Source organism: Mercenaria mercenaria, chromosome 14 (assembly GCF_021730395.1).
Source record: "Mercenaria mercenaria strain notata chromosome 14, MADL_Memer_1, whole genome shotgun sequence".
Taxonomy (NCBI): domain Eukaryota; kingdom Metazoa; phylum Mollusca; class Bivalvia; order Venerida; family Veneridae; genus Mercenaria; species Mercenaria mercenaria.
The window spans coordinates 69,300,745-69,314,925 of NC_069374.1; the positions used below are offsets into that span (position 1 = coordinate 69,300,745).

General features: G+C 37.3%; 2 protein-coding genes across 2 annotated transcripts in view; both read left to right on the forward strand.

Annotated features, from left to right (window-relative positions):
* LOC128548230 (galactose-specific lectin nattectin-like) overlaps positions 1-11,947 on the forward strand; it is a 36,539-nt gene extending 24,592 nt beyond the window's left edge. The window contains exons 3-4 of the mRNA XM_053522694.1: positions 8,256-8,528; positions 11,314-11,947. Of these exons, the coding sequence (XP_053378669.1) occupies positions 8,256-8,528; positions 11,314-11,534 (494 nt within the window). The 3' untranslated portion in view covers positions 11,535-11,947. The remainder of the gene's footprint in view (positions 1-8,255; positions 8,529-11,313) is intronic.
* LOC128548231 (integumentary mucin C.1-like) lies at positions 11,596-13,729 on the forward strand. Its single transcript, XM_053522695.1, has 3 exons — positions 11,596-11,630; positions 12,306-12,622; positions 13,623-13,729. The coding sequence occupies exons 1-3, from the start codon at positions 11,596-11,598 to the stop codon at positions 13,700-13,702; spliced, it is 432 nt and encodes a 143-aa protein (XP_053378670.1). The 3' UTR covers positions 13,703-13,729.
* Positions 13,730-14,181: the final 452 nt, after the last annotated feature.

Genomic DNA, 14,181 nt, shown 5'->3' on the forward strand with positions numbered 1-14,181 from the left:
CCTGGTGGTTACAATAAATCAATTTTGGGGAAAAAGGGTCTCTATAGAAGGTTTTAGAAGGGTTTTGGCACATAAAAAAAATAAAAAAATTCAAAAAACGCTTTAAAATATTGGGGGAAAAATTTTTTTCCCCAGGTACAGGGATTATAAATTGGGAGGGGTTTTGTGAAGAAAAAAACCCACAGCTTTAAAGATTTAAAATTTGGAAAGCTTTCCCCCTGGATGCCGAGTTTTTTCCCAAGGGATTTAAACCCCAAAAATCCGCGTCATTCCCATTTCACCAATCAATCCTTTAAAACAAAACTTTTGGGGTTTGACAAAAAAAAAGAAGTTTTTTACAAAGAAAAATTTAAGGAATGAAATTTTTTTTTGTATTTGGGCCCAAAGGGAAATTTCCAAAAAACCCAAAAAAAATTTCCAAAATTTGAGATGAAACGTTTAAAATTGATAATTTAAAAATTTAAAGACAATTAGACCCTAGGGAAATTTTCTTCGGGGGAACCCCACCAATGCCAGAAAAATCTACCCCATTTAAATGAAAGCGAGCAAGTCAAAAAAGGGGAAATTTCACAAATTTTTTACCCTTGGGGGCAACAAGTATTCCCATTTATCCTGTGGGGTCACCCCTTCATAAAAACGAAATTTTTTAAAAGACTTAAAGGAGTACTTTGGAAAATTCCAAAGAAAAAAATAGTACCACCAAGAGGCAAAACCCAAACCCGCCCTTTCCCCTTTTGGGGTCAAAGGGCAAGCTGAAATTCCCTTTTGTAGGACCTGTCCCGAAAAGGGAAAACCCAAAAACCCGGTGATTGCCCGGATGATGTTTTGGGGGTTTAACGGGGCACGTGGTGTATTTCCAAAAAACCCAACCCCCTTTAAGATTGGGTTTAAAAACCATTATAAAAAATTATATAAAGTAAAAACCACTGGGGGGAAACCCCCAAATTTTAATGACCCTAAAACCAGTGAAAGGGGGGGAACTTTTTTTCCCAAATTACATAAACACTTTTTTTAAATTTTTTAGAAAGAGGCAACCCGGCCCCCCGACTGGTACAAAATAAACCAAACCCTTGAAGAAAAAACATAACTAAAATTTTTGGGAGAAAGGGGGTTGTTTCTTTTGGACCCGGTCAAGAAATTAAAGGAAATCCGGGTTTGAGAGCGCGGGCCCCAAAAATTTTTTCTCAATAGCTTTTGAGGTAAGTTTGGTCAACGTTTTTAAAATATCCCGAAAACCCAGAGTTTTTTAAACGAAAAGCGGGGAAAACCTTTTTTTTCCCAACTTTTTTTGATCCTACGAAACAACCTCCAATTTTCATACCCTTTTTCCAAGGGCCCCAAGTTTAAAAAGGGTAAAAGGCAAAACCAAAAAGCCTGTAAACCCCGAAGTTAATAAAACAAACATCTATTTACTACTTTTTCCCAACTTTTTGGGGGCCAGACTTAAACTTTTACATTTGTACGGGGAAAAGCTTAAATAAAAGAGTAGGGTTTATAAATACGCCCAGTGTGTTTATATTTTTTAGTCCCCCAAAGGGGCCAGTATGATCCCCCATTAGGTAAATTACTTAGGGGGTTTAAAACGGTTTAGCGGGGGGGGTTGGGGTGAAAACATTGAAGAGTTTGGTCTGGGGGCCCCTAAAAATTACGCTTAAAAAAAACCAGTAAAAAATAAAGAGACGAAAAATTTTTAAAGGGGGTTTTATTTTGGGAATTATAAAAAAAGTCAGTTGATCTTTTTTTAAAAGTGAAAAACCCCAATTGTTTCCGTTTCCGGGGGGTTTGCCCGAGCATTACATAAAAAACCGAAATTAAAAATTTTTTAGATAAGAGAAAAAGGAAAATAGCCCAAACGTGAAAAAAAAAAGAAAAAAAAAAATTTCAAAGTGTACCAAAAAACGTGAAAAATAGCAATTTTTGACATTTAAAACCTTTTGGAAATTAAGTTGAATACAATGTATTGATTTTTTAAAAATTTTTAAAAATTTTTAAATTTTTTGGCCCAATTTGCATTTCAAATTATTTTATTGTATTTCGGTTTCATTTAAATCAAAATTTTTTAAAATTTTTGTCTACCACGTTTTTTTTTTTTTTGGGTTTGAATTTTTTTCAGAAAAATTGTAAAAACTTTGGAATTTTTTATCGAAAAAATTTATGTGGGAAAAACTGTTTTCTGGGTTTTGTTATTTTCCAATTTTGTACTTAAAGGAATATGAATTTTTGGAACCCGACTCCCAGACCCCTAAAAATAGAAACCTTTTGTCCGCAACAAGGTTAAAAAACCCACACCCAGTACGGGCGTATTCAAAGAAAAAAACCCCCTACAATTTTAAACTTGGGGAAAAAAATTTTGGGTGAAAATAAGACAGATATTTTTCCGGTTGGTGACTGCCCCCGGGAAAAATTTAGTTCAGCAATTTTTTTGGTTTCGCTTTTTAGTTTCGGGTTATCAAGGGTTCCGTAAAAAAAGCCAGAAAGGTTTCCCTTTTGTTTGGGAATTTCCCGGTACAAAATCGCCCCCGGGGGATATCAGTGAATTTCATAAAACCCGGGGGGCCCTTTTGCCCAAATTGCCCCCAAAACCCCAAATTAAAAGCGCTGAGGCTGGGGGCCTTAAAAAGGGGTTTGATGATGGGAAAATTTTTTTTGTCCCTTTTTTTTTTTTAAACTACCACTTGGCCCTTAAACCCGCCCAATAGAAAATGGATTTGAAACGCCGTTTTCTTTTGGGAGTTTGCCCCGGGTTTGTAAGGGCCCGGTTTGAAAAAACTGCATTGGCTTCGTCATTTCCGGGGACTTTAACGTTGATTGGTTCCGCATTTTGGCCCAACCCGAGGAAAAAAAACCCGGGAAGGCCCAACGGGCCACTGATGAAAATTTTGGAAACCGTTTGAAATTTATTTTTTACCCAAAAAAGCCCACGCTTTTCTTTTTTTTCCCAAATTTTTAATGGTTTTTGGGGGTCAGAGGGGGAAGGGGAAGGGGAAGAAAAGGGAGGGAACAGGAGGAGGGGGGGGGTGGAGGAGGAGGGGGAAAGGGGGTGGGGAGGGGGAGGATGGGGGAGGTGGGGGAGGGATGGGGGGGGAGGATTGGAGGAGGAGGAGGAAGTGGAGGAGGGGGTTTGGAGGGGGGATTTGGGAGGAGGGTGGAGGTGGGGGGAGGAGGGGAGGAGGAGGAGGGAGGGAGGGAGGGGAAAGGGGGAAAGGGAAAAAGGGTGGAGGAGGGGGGAAGGAGTAAAGGGTTTTGGGGGAAGGAGGGGGGGGAGGGGGGTGGGGGGGGAAGGGGAGGGGAGGAGGGTGGAGGAGGAGGGGGGAGGGGGAGGGGAGGTGGAGGGGGGGAGGGGGGGGGAGGAGGAGGGGGGAGGAGGAGTGGGGGGAAAGGAGGAGGGGGGAAGGGGAAAGGGGGAAAGGAATGGGGAGGAGGGGAGGAGGGGGAGGAGGAGGTGGAGGAGGGGAGGGGGGGAGGGGAGGAGGGGGGGGGGGAAAGGGGGGTGGAGGAGGAGGGGGAAAGGGGGAGGGGGGGAAAGGGAAGGGAGGCGGATGGGGGAGGGGGAATTTGGAGGGGGGAGGGGAGGGGGAGGGGGAAAGTGGAGGAGGAGGAGGAATTTGGAGGAGGAGGAGGAGGGGAAAGGAGGATGGAGAAGGGGAGTTTTTTTGGTATTACAGTAACTCGAACATTTTCCAATCAGGGTTTAAAATTTACTTTGGGCCCTTATATATGACGTGTGTTTCCCTGAGTGCAATCAGGGGGGGCGAATATCCTACCAATCAAGAAAGCTAAAATTTTTATATTTACAATCGAAAGGGTTGTTTTGGCTCTATTTTTTTTGGACTTTACCTTTTTGAATTCGTTTCTTTGTCATTTTTGATCCAAAGGGGAAAGGGGTTTAAGGTAATTTTACTTTAAAGAAATTTTACGCGGGGAGGGGACCCCATTTTTCTTTTAGTGAAAAACAATAAAAATAGTATTTAGTAAAAAACCTTTCGGGGGGGATACCAAACAGGGGTTTTTAGCGGTTGAGAAAAAAAAGGAAAAAAACAAAAATTTTCGAAAAAAAAGTGTTTTTTATTTTCCCGGGTTGGGTTTGGTCCCAACACTTAGGTCTCGTAAGCTTTTTTTTTTTGGTCTGACCCCAAAGATCTTTTAAAATCGGTCCCTTTAAAAGAGGAAAAAATTACTTTTTGGGAAAATTTTGGGGTTGCAAAATTTAAATTTTTCCCGTTTTCAAAAAGGTGACTTTCACTTTCAATCTTTAAACGCCAATATCTGGGGAACGGATCAAGATAAGGAAAATTCATACTTTTTCTAAACCTATGGGGAGGGAGATTTTTCCCAAGGGCTTTTCTTTTTTCAAGATTTTTATTGCAAAATTTTAAAGAAAGAAGGGTTTTTTAAAAATCGCTGTTACGTCATAACGCTTTAAAGGGTTTGAAAATGGGAATCAAAAAAAGGGGGGAAAGAAAATTTGAAAAAATTTTTTTTTTGAATTCAATCACATAAAAATTAAAAATTTTAAATTTTGGGGAAATAGAAAAGGGGTGTCACGAAAGGGGGAAAAAACTGATTTTCCAAAGTATTTCCCTGTTAAAGGGAAACTCGGACGATTTCCTAGAGAAGGCCCGAAATAGGCTTTTTCTAGAACCTTTGTCTGTACAAGAAACCAAAGGGGACTATAAAATTTTAAAAAACCAAAATACCGTTTTTAAATAATTTTTCCCTTAAAAGTCAAAAATTTGACCAAAATTTTTAAATCCGTTTTTAAGTTTTAAAAGGGTTTTATTAGTGTAAAACTTTTGGCCAGTTCCCCCTTTCTTTACTTTAATCTTAAGCCGTCTCAATAAAAAAAATTAATACTTAATACCCGCTAAAGGTTAAATTTTAATGAATAGCCCTTGTACTTTTAAAATGAAGTTAAATACTCTGTTTAATTCAAAATTCGGGATTTTTTCCAAATTTTTTATAAATGAAAAATTGGGGTTGATTTTATTGGGAGTATCTACACCGTAGTGGAATGGCATTTTCCCCAATTTCGGAGATATGATGTTGTTTGAAATAAACTAAAGATGAAAAATTTAAAAATGAATTTGCATACAAATCTGTTTATTTTAAGGGAAAAAGGCACAAAAGTTTTTTGAAAATTTTTGAAAAATTTTTAAATGATTTTAACTTTAAAAATTTTAATGGGCGCTTACGGGGTGTGCGTGGGGTGCGGAAATTTGGTTGTGTGTGTGGGCGCGCGGGGGTTGGCGTTTTGTGTGTAGCGGGGGTGTGGGGGTTTTTTTGTGGGGTTTTGACGTCGCGTTTGTTTTGTGTCCCGGGGTTTTTGCGGGGGTTTTGTGTGTGGCTCGTTTTGGTGTGGTTGGTGGTGTGGTGTGGAATTCCCTTTTTTAAAGGGGGACCTTTCCAATGGTACCTTATTTGGGCCGGGTTCGGGTCGGGGGGAAGTGCAAAAAAATGGGGAATTTTTACGCGGGGTTTGATTCACTTCCGGGTTGGGAGTTTTTACCAACTTATATTTCTGGTCAAACCCTTGGGTTAGATACCCAAAAAGGGCCTAGGTTACCCTTTTAAATAAAAAAGGGGCATAAGCCCGGTTTTTTTGGGGAAATGAAAGGATTCTGGTTTAACCTCAATATCGGGAAAAAAGGGTTAGAGAAAAGGACACATTTTTTGGGCCCCACATTTTTCTGAAACCTACTGGGAAAAAGATCTTTTCAACGGAAACCGGGGGTCCCGAGCCCTGAACGATAAATTTTTGAAATTTTAATGATTTCCCAATTTCCGGGTTTTTTGGCCCTAGTTTATGGAAAAGTACCCCTTTGGGTTTTTTCAAAATTAAAAACCCCAAAAAATTAAAAATTTGGACCCTAAAAACCCCCCTTATTTTGGTTGTTTTTAGAACCCTTCTTAAAAAAGGGCCCTTTTTATGTTTCTAAAAACTCTGGATGGCCCTTTAAAAATGTTGGCAATTGTTTCAAAAAATGTTCCATTAAAAAAAAATAAAATCATTGATGGTATAAAAGGGGCACTTGGGTTTCCATATCAAACCCAGACCTGATGTCACCTCCCCCCCCTACCCAAACACGGATTAACTTGGACAAAATAAAAAGGGCTTTTGTTAACGCATCCGCTCTTAAATAAATACACCCCCGGGACTTCGGGGGCGATTTTAAAAGGGAAATTAAATTTAAATTTAAAAAATAGGCAAAAGTTAAACGAAACCCCGTTTTTTAAAATAAATACACCGCAAATTTTTGGGGCATTTTAAAAGGGTTTTAACTTTAAAACATGTTTTACTCTTTATTGCCCGCCCTACCCCGGCCTTTAAATAAACACACGCTAAATTTTGGGCCCAGGAAACACTTTTTGGGATTCACTAAAGATCAAAAACTATATATAGTTTTAAAGGGTCATTGAAAAAAACGGGTTTCCGGGGCAAACGCATTTGGGAAAAATACGCTTATTTGGTTTTAAATTTTGTCAGTGTACCCCAAAGGGGGAAAAGGGGGGGGGGTAACCAAAAAATTAGTCTTTAATTTTCAGTTATGTTGCTTTTTTTTTTTAAAAAATGTTTATTTTTTATTTTTAAAATGGAATAATTTTTCGTTTTAAATAATTATTTATTTGTTTTTTTTGGGCATCAATTTTTTTTTTTTATAAAAAAAATGTAAAAAATTTCAATTTAGGTTTAAGAAAAATCAAAAGTTATTTAAATAAAATTCATATATAATTTTTTTTAATTTCTCTGAAAATTTAAAATTTTAGACATTTTTAAAAATTTATTTTGTTTTAAAGTATATTTTTTCTTTTTTTCCCCCATTTAAATTTTTGTTAAACTATTTTTTTTTTCTTTCTTTTTACAAATTTCTGTTCTTTTAAAAACAAATGTTTTTTATTCTTTTTGGTTAAAAGATAAATCTTTTTTGTTAAAAAATAAAATTTAAATATTTTATTTGATTTTCTTGAAATATTTTGTTTTAAAGTTATTTCCCCGTCTAGGGCTGAGCACCTGACCCTCAATGTGCGCGAACACGCCCTAGAATGGTATATAAGTCAGCTCTATATACTTCTGGGAGATATAAATAGCAGAGTGAGATCATTCTTAAAATAAAAAAAAATGATGTCATTCTAAAAATAAAATTCAAAATGGCCGCCGCGCATGACGTCATTCTCACGCATGCGCAGTCGTGGCGCCCAAGAGACCCCTATACTACTGAGGGAGATTGTGGCCGATCAAGCCTCAATAGTGGGTAAGAGAATGTACTGTGTTTGAAAACCCGTTGTAGTTGGTTCGAGCCTCGCTGGGGTAACAACCGCATGTCCTGAAGCCAACCAGGTAGCCAACTCGAGAATATTTCATAGCGATCTGTTAATTTAGAATAAATTCATGAAATGCTTACGTTAGTAGAACTGAAGTTTTGAAACAGGTCAAGTTATTATTCAATATTGAGAAAACTACAACAAGGATGCACAGGCTGCTCTGGATCCATGCTGGTCGCAAAGCTACTATGTTGGTTTTCTCATGGCGCGGCTCATATATAGAGACAGGATTTATCTAATAAGCACATCTATTGGTAATGAAATTTTGTTACCTATTGTGTATTACAATAATGCTGAAATAGCACGTCCTTGACGTTTCCTTAAATAACTTTAACAATATAATAAGTGCCAAGTCTTGTAAGCGCTGTAGGGTTAGTACTAGGAACAGTGTAAGACATATAGAGGTCTCACTTCTATAAAAAGTCGGGTCCGAAATAATTCGTTCTCCGTCGCAGATTTATGAGAAGTTTACGACATAGTATATACAACAATTTTATTCCAGGTAGAAAATTCCATCACGGGACGTTGCTCACGTAAAGTGACGTTAGAACGGTCTTCTATTTTGACTGCTGCTGTAAATGGGTGACTTTTGTCGTTTCAGAAATTTATTACTTTTAAATTAGTAAGCAGCACATGTTCAGTTAAACGGACGAAAGAGAACACAAACAAAATAACCTTTTTGAGTATGAAATGCATTGATTTGTTTATTGTACGCACGGATACCTTCATTGTAGAATATTTTTTCATAAAACTTTGTGTTTAAAAGCAATACAACTTGTCCTTTTTTGTTTCATTCACTGGCTACACCCTTATATCTGAAGTACTCATCCACACATTGAAATGGGGGCCTTACTCCACATAGTACAATAATACATGTAATCTAGCGCGTACTTTCATTAGTACTGTATGTTGTGTTTCTCAAAATTTGATTTCAGACAACCGTGTAACAAATAGGTGTCCTGGAAACCTTCCAAAAGACAAATATCTACGTGTTCACGGAGACAAGTGTTACAGATTTATAACCAGCGAAGTTAGCTGGACATCAGCACGTGATCATTGCAGACGAATAGGAGGTCATCTAATTTCCATCACGAGCCGTGATGTACAGATTTTTGTGGAACGAACATTGCACGAGCTTTGGTCGGAAAATAGAATGTGGATTGGGGCTAATGACATAGACTCGGAAATGGACTGGTTTTGGGATACAGGTGAGTACTAAAAATCAGCTGTTTTGTATGGTGGCATATTTCTGCCACGAGATAGCTAAATACTTACTGCGATACTTCAAAAAGTTATCTTGATAAAGCGAAGTTTTCTGAAAAGATTATCTCAATAGTGGAAGGTTTCCTGGAAATATTATTGCAATGCTTTACATTATTATTCCGATACTTTTTGTGTAACTGCCTACAACTGCCATTTGTTAGCTAGATTAGCTTTCTAGATACTTTCAGAAATTATCGTTTCTGACAAGTTTATCGCAATTAATACCCTAAAGTTTCCTTGAAATAAAAAGCATATCGAGAAAAAAATATTTATTGCGATAATGTTTTCAGTAAAATGCACAACTTTGCTGGAAAGTTTAAAATATTATCGTGATAGTTACCGAGCATCTCGTAGCATTAACGCGAAATTTTGCCCTAAAACGTTTACAGGAAATAAATAACAATACCTAGAAAATAGCATTTATTGCTGAAACGTTTTCAGAAAAAAAAATGCGAACATTTCCTGGAAAATTGACAAATTATTGAGATAGCTACCTAGTTATGTCGTGGTAGAAATATGCTACCATAGTTCTGTATGGTACATTTCTGCCACGAGATAGCTAGGTAGCTACTGCAATACTTTAAGATATCTAAGATATCTTGATAAAGCGAAGTTTTCTGAAAAGATTGCCTCAATAAACGAAACTTTCCTGGAAATATTACTGCGATAATTTATGTAAGTATCTCGATATGTTTGTGTAAGTGCCCACAGTTGCTATTTATTAGCAAGATAGCTATATTGATACGTTAAGCAACTATCTTTTCTGAAAACTTAATCTCATTACCCTAAGGTTTCCTGGAAATAAAAAGTATATCTTGGAAACGATAATTTGTTGCAATGATGTTTTCAGTAAAAAATGCACAACTTTTCTGGAAAGTATAGAATATTATCGTGAAAGCTACAAAGTATCTCATGGCAGTTTTAAGCACTAACGCAATATTTTGTGCTAAAATCTTTTCAGGAAACTATGGTGGCATAAAACTGTCACCACTTAATTATCAGGTTAATAATGGAGGATTTCATGAAAACAGTAAATTATCACAAAGGCCACTTATATATCTTAACACGAAATTATGCTAGTTAGTGCTTTGAACTGACACCACTTAAAGAAAATTTTCATGAAAAGTTTCACGAAAGCAGATAATTTTTCACGAAAGCAGATAATTTTTCATGAAACCAGATAATTTTTCACGAAATCACAAAACATTTCAAGAAAAGTTTTCATGAAAAGTTTCGCGAAACCAGATAATTTTTCACGAAACCAGATAATTTTCACGAAACCAGATATCTAAAAATAGATAATCTCTCATTCGGCGAGTATTACTGTTTACCGTTTGGGACACAACTGGGAGGAGTATCGTATACCTTGTTCAGTGTTCCTGAACCACGTTACCCCAAGACAGAAGAATCGTTCCGAATATGTTCCGTTTCTATTCTTAGTTAACTACTTTCATGAAAAGGTATCATGAAAACTTTAACTGTTACGCTTGAAGCAGTAACGAGCAAATTTTCATGTTAAGATATTTATCTTGCATTCATGAAATGTTTATCTGTTTTCGTGATTTTTTTTTACTTTTCGTGAAAACCTAAATTATTTTCGTAAAAGTTTTCATGAAACCTGATAATCAAGTGGTGGCAGTTTTATGCCACCATAGGAAACAAATAAAATATCTAGAAAATATTATGTTTTTCTGAAATGTTTTCAGAAAAATTAACAAAATTCTTGGAAAGTTTACAATTTTATCGTGATAGCTACCTAGCTATCTTGTGGCAGAAATATGCCACCATAATTTTGGCACGTCAATGATATTCTCGTAAGTAGGTCCCTTGGATAAATTTGGAAGTAAAAATGCCTGATACAAAGATCATTGTCTTTACCTGTGGAGATTCTTCGGCTTTCATCTACTGTGTTAATTAAGACATAATTAGTTCGTTCCAGATCCAGAATATTTGTTAACAGTGACGGAACTACTTTGTGATATATGGGAAAGCAATGCTGTATTCTCCAATATGAGTTTCAGAAAACCTTTTCCTCACGACGAACCCAGGGTTTTGTCCCAAAATTATGATGTTCCTTTACTGATCCAATACTATATTATACTAATTAATATTTGACTTAAACATGATGACGAATGCTAGCGACCACGCTGACCATGCTTAAGAGCAACAAGTGAGACTTCGGCCTGGGTGGTTCCAATACTCCCGCTTTCATAGCCTTGGGTATTGTATAATCAGCCCTTTGATATGGTGCCTGCTTTTTAATTTTGTCTTTTGACAGTTCCTGTGCTCCGCAGGCTCCATAACCTCAGATCCCTTTTCTGAATTCCAGTTTGTTCAGTTCTGCCCATTGTTTTCTCGTTTGGGCAAACCCTTTACTTTATCTGAGGACCAAACGCCGCCGCTCTTCATGGAAGTACACGCCTCAACACGTGTATCATTGAAGGTTCCATGTTCACAGCCGTTTGAATACATCTGCGGATGTCTCTAAATTGCTTTTTGTACTTTTAACATGTGTAAATGTTGAGTTCTGCTCAACCCGGGGCTAGAGGGCGTGGACGGTAGCATGCATTTCCACTACCGTCCATGAACAGGCTCAATCAAACCGAGCCTGCAACATTTTCGTTCTTGTCGTGTTGGGCGACCTGTGAGGTTTCCACTTTTTTCTATTTTAATATTGCAATAGATGTAACATGATCAAAAGAAAATAGATCTGATTATTTTCCTTTCAAGGTGAAATGGTGCGCTCAGGATTCCAGAATTGGGACAGTGGACAGCCAAGCTGTTATCTTTTTGCGTGCTATGAAGACTGCGCATGTCTGAGGTTAGATAAAGATTACAAGTGGCACGACTGCCGATGTAACTCCCCCTGGAACCGGTACGGATATGCCTGCCAATACAGTAAGTGTATAGGGGAAAGCTTTCGGCATAGTGATAATACAATGCACGTATAACTCTCTTCTATGAAACAGCAACAAGTTTTATGCATTTTGTGTTTGTCAGTTTCTTGAACATATGATCCAGATTGCTATTAACATTGAAAGTAAAAGGTGTGTCAGTCAGCGTTTGGTTTAACCAATCAGGATGCTCATTTTAAAGGCCTATATTCACTACTTTATTAATGCCCCCACCCCTCTCACCAAATCCAACAGGCATCTCCAACCTATCTGCTGCTTCATTGTGATTACATAGTATTTTAACACGACCAGCGAATAACCTACATACGTGTAGAGCAAACTCTGTCTCGGGTTATTCTTCAAACCCACTCGCGTGCAATGACGTCATCCGATCCAGGTGCGTAGCACGGTCGTAAAAAGTAGTTATCATTTTTTTCTAACTTTGTTGATACTAGTATGTCGTGTTAGAATCGAATTAGCAAGTTCCCAAATTTGATTTATCGTAGAATAACCTGAGTTTTTCGTTCTTATGCGAAACAGTATATCACTCAGGCCTACGGCCTTCGTGATATATTCTTATGCATAAGAACTCAAAACATGGGTTATTTTACGATAAACCACACTTGGGAACTTATCATTTCTTCATTAATTAATTGAAGGACAATTAGCACAGCAGGATGCCCGGACGTGTGCAATGGAGTTGAAACCCAATTAATTTTCCTTTCCCGTGAAGGTAGAATAATTGGGAGAAATAATCTATCGGTGCCAAGATAAAGGGCCTTTAAGCATTTGATGAAGTTTATATTAATTTTGGGAATTTTTCTCCAGACAGCTTTCTTTCCCAAAACAACGTCAACAAAGATACACCATCATCACCACCACAACAACAACCCCAACTACAACAACCACAACAACAACGACCCCAACAACAACAACCCCAACTACAACAACCGCAACTACAACAACCACAGCTACAACGACCCCAACTACAACAGTATTACCAACACGAGCACGAACAAGTACAGAAACTACGAGAAAGGAAAAACCAACTAAATATAGGAAAACGACAACAGTAAAGAAAACAAAAAGTACAACTAAACCTGAACAAACAACGGAGCTCAATGTATTTATGTGGGAAGCAACAGGTAAATCCCCACACTTAACTATCTCCATGCTTATTTTCACTTGGGCGAGCAGATTCATCCCTTTTATTGCTTACTTTAATGAAGAAATATGAAGCATTTAAACTTGAATTGCACTTTCGTTTGAAAAAAGCAGTTCTGAAATTATCAACAAATTTAAAGACATTTGGTATAAATGTTAGGTTGGATTTTGTCTGCCTATGTTGATTTGCAGTGTAGGTGTTTTTAAGTTTGTTCTGCATTGAGACTGACATTTTCTTTTGATACTATACAAAAGGCAAAATGTCGTAATCAACTTACTGTTTTACTGCTATGCACATTGCCGTAATTGGTCTGGTATATGGTGGTTGTGGTTATTTAGTATAAATTATTTGTACTCGTATATTTATATGTAGATGCGAATTTGTATCCTCGCGGATCTCACGTAAGGGAAAGTCAACTGTTCTGAATCTAATTATATCCCTAAATGTAAACTACTGTAAAATCATTTAATTTCGTGGGCATGAAAGTTCGTGGTTTTTGGTCAAAACGTCAATTTCGTGGGGATATTAATTCGTGGATTTAAACTTTTCAGCATAAAATTAATGGGAATTTTACTTGATCGTTGGGATTAAATTTCGTGGATTGACTCAACCACGAAATCCGCGAAAATTAGTATCCCACGAATATTAATGATTTCACAGTATCTCTATAGATTCAGTGTATCCTCGAGACCCAGTTAACTTTCAGAGAGAGAAAGTACAGCTTGTCCCAGTCCATAAAAAGTCTTATTTTTGAGACATGATAACAAGGATTTGAGCATATATATGCAGATGTTGAACCAATACGAATATGTAGTAAAATTCGGTTGTGTATATAAAGCAGCGTCGAAATTAATCTTATTGGGTTAGTGGATGCAAACTCGTTTGTACTGCTAGGTGCTTTGGTAAATGGTATGGTATATTATGGTGGTGATTATTTTGTACAAATTCTCTCTACTTAAATATATACAAAATTTTAACAGGCGGTATGGTTGGAATTGTGATTTCATGTGTTCTTTTCATCGCCTGTCTTGTTGGTGGCGTCTTCATCTGTAGAAGGTAATATAGTAACTGTTACATTTGTTACATTTTTCATTTTGGGCGGGGCGTATGTTCTCCGTGACTATTTGATAAACGACATTGTGTCTGAAATCATTAGTCCTCCACCTCTGATTCATGTGGGAAAGTTGGCAGTTATTTGCGGAGAACAGGTTTGTACTGGTTTAGAATCCAGGAATACTGGTTAGGTTAACTGCCCGCCCGCCGTTACATGACTGAAATACTGTCGAGAAATGGCGTTAAACCCAAAACAAACAAACAAAAACATTTTTCATTTTGTATTAAAAACACGGTGGGGAAACCAAGAATGCAACGTCATCAAAACCCAGCGCAAATGAGCTGACCACACACAAATTTACGTCGATTCAGGTCAAAAAAGTCTTGTAACTTTTTTATTTACTGCAGCTTTCGATCGAGATAAAAAGCACCGTACCCGGCCTGGAGTATACTATTCTGCGGTAGTGTACCATGTTGTATGTATAG

What these genes read in the sequence shown, in the direction of transcription:
- LOC128548231 (XM_053522695.1), top strand. Translation starts at nt 11,596, where the DNA reads ATGATCCAGATTGCTATTAACATTGAAAGTAAAAG. An exon ending in ATTAACATTGAAAGTAAAAG is followed by an intron (nt 11,631 to 12,305) that starts GTGTGTCAGTCA and finishes ATTTTTCTCCAG; the next exon opens with ACAGCTTTCTTTCCCAAAAC. An exon ending in ATTTATGTGGGAAGCAACAG is followed by an intron (nt 12,623 to 13,622) that starts GTAAATCCCCAC and finishes AAATTTTAACAG; the next exon opens with GCGGTATGGTTGGAATTGTG.